This window comes from Gastrolobium bilobum, unplaced genomic scaffold (assembly GCF_033153095.1).
Source record: "Gastrolobium bilobum isolate Gb01-03AN ecotype WA unplaced genomic scaffold, APGP_CSIRO_Gbil_v1 utg53169, whole genome shotgun sequence".
In the NCBI taxonomy this organism is placed as follows: Eukaryota; Viridiplantae; Streptophyta; class Magnoliopsida; order Fabales; family Fabaceae; genus Gastrolobium; species Gastrolobium bilobum.
The window spans coordinates 368,571-370,632 of NW_026898687.1; the positions used below are offsets into that span (position 1 = coordinate 368,571).

At 32.3% G+C, this 2,062-nt stretch overlaps 1 protein-coding gene across 1 annotated transcript; it reads right to left on the reverse strand.

Moving 5' to 3' along the window:
- Positions 1 to 736: 736 nt before the first annotated feature.
- LOC133318405 (uncharacterized) lies at positions 737 to 1,229 on the reverse strand. Its single transcript, XM_061520395.1, has 2 exons — positions 1,018 to 1,229; positions 737 to 905 (listed from the first exon to the last, which is right to left on the reverse strand). Exons 1-2 carry the CDS (start codon positions 1,127 to 1,129, stop codon positions 778 to 780), a joined length of 240 nt encoding a protein of 79 aa, XP_061376379.1. The 5' UTR covers positions 1,130 to 1,229; the 3' UTR covers positions 737 to 777.
- Between the last annotated feature and the right edge of the window lie 833 nt (positions 1,230 to 2,062).

Below are 2,062 nucleotides of genomic sequence, written 5' to 3' on the forward strand. Positions count from 1 at the left end.
CCCCCCTCATATATATATATATTATGTCCTACACTCAAATTAGTAAGAACCCTTGCTTGACGATTGGGGTGAAGGACCCTCTTATATGTCATAACTGCCTAAGAGTCCCCAAAGCGGTCTAGAATTTTCCCCTTAGTTAATGGGTTCTATTGCTAATGGGCCTAAGCCTAAATAGCATATCTAGAACATATCCAACATTAACTATTGATCCGATAGTATTTAATTATTTAGTATCTAATAACAAAGATTATTAGGTACAAATTGATCATCAATTAACATGGAGTGCGTAACTTTCATCGTGTAAAATGATGTTGTCTATGTATATGTAAAAAGATCCGGTTATGTTGATTTTGAAGTGAAACTGAGGTGATTGGATTGCGCAAATGATAATTGAAAAGATGGTGATGCCCGAGAGGTTACTAAGATTGAGGATTTGGATTCCACTCCAAGAGAGGTGAATGTGGTTTAAAACATACCGGTGCTTAATCTTTACTTTGTTACTTTAAGATTACTGAAATGTGGGCATTTCTTTGCTTTTCTGCCATATGGTATTGTTGCTAAGGCTATTTTTATTATTATTATAAAAAAATAAAATCAGTAGTTTTATAGTCACCGTTCTCTCTGTTCAGCAATTTCTTCTTTCTTCTTTCTTCTTAATGCTCTTGATGTCCCAAAGTATTAGCACAGATATTCACAAAGGTTATATAATTAATTTCTATAATATTTCTTAACCATGATATACAACAAATAAAAACTAGAAAATATGAACTAAATTAACTAGTGTGATTTCCAAGGGAAACACTGCAGGTTAGAACAAGACTCTGTCCATGTGCTTGTGCAGGCACCTTCAATCCCATCACAACACTTGCAAACAACTCCAAGTGTTGCAAAAATCTTTGAGTACCCTGAAATTACATCAAGCACAATGAGCAATTATATATAGCACAAGGCACAAGCATGAGAAACAGATGATCAAGTGAATAAGAGAAAAGAGTAATTCTGAAAGTTCTTATTAACCTTGATGAGATATTAAGGAAAGTGCCCTTCCTTCTACAACTGAAGGTTTCTCTGAGATTGAAACAACCAAGACTATTAACAGCACGAGCACATGAAGCTTTTTCATACCCATGTCTTGTATTTTTGTTGGTGAGCTTCAAAAAATCTGAGAGGTTTAAGAGAGCTCCGAAGAATTGAGGGGTTTCGAAGACTATAAAAACTCCAAGATGGGGGGGTTGCCTAGGAAGTTTCTGAACAATATGATTGTTATTACGATATTCACAAAATGGAAAAACTTATAATAAAACTGACAGTGACAGCGAATAAGAAAAATTAGATGTGATACAAAGAGGGGTGATTCAGTTTCAGAACATTATTTTTAAAATAAGAAAAATTGTGAAAAAATTATTATTTTTTATTCCATTCAACCAACTAATCTTTTATAATAAAACGATAATACATAATAATAATCAATTGATTAAATTTTAGTCTAATCCTAATACATTATTAAATAATCCTAATTAATGTAATTATAATTAATTAATATCAGTCTAATTATTTTATTAATACTAGTTGATATCCATCATAATTTTATGATATCAATCAAATTATTATGAAATATATTTGTTACATGCAGGCTTAGTTTTGTGAGATTTTATTAATATGTTCTCTAGAAGAAAGGGTGGTTTAAAGGTCTTGTCTTTTTTCAATTGGATTGTGATAGCTTGAGATGTTGGGTGGGGTTGGCTTCTGGAAGAGACACAGAGATCATGCCACACGTTTCCTACTCCATCACGTCTCCATGGAGATGACTTAGAAATTGGATGCTGGCGAAACCTTTTTGTTTTTTCGTCTATATTAAAGTTAAGTGGGGCCCTATTTTCTTCGCGCGAGCAAGGATACAAAAATTATACGGCTACCTAGATCCTACTTGAGTGTGGGAACTCCTCTAAGTTTATTGGAACTTAGTCCTAAAAAATATAAAAAACTATAAAAGTGGCAAAATTATTTTATACTAATGTATATTATATTTCAATAAATTAAAGCAGAGGACATTATTCTTTTG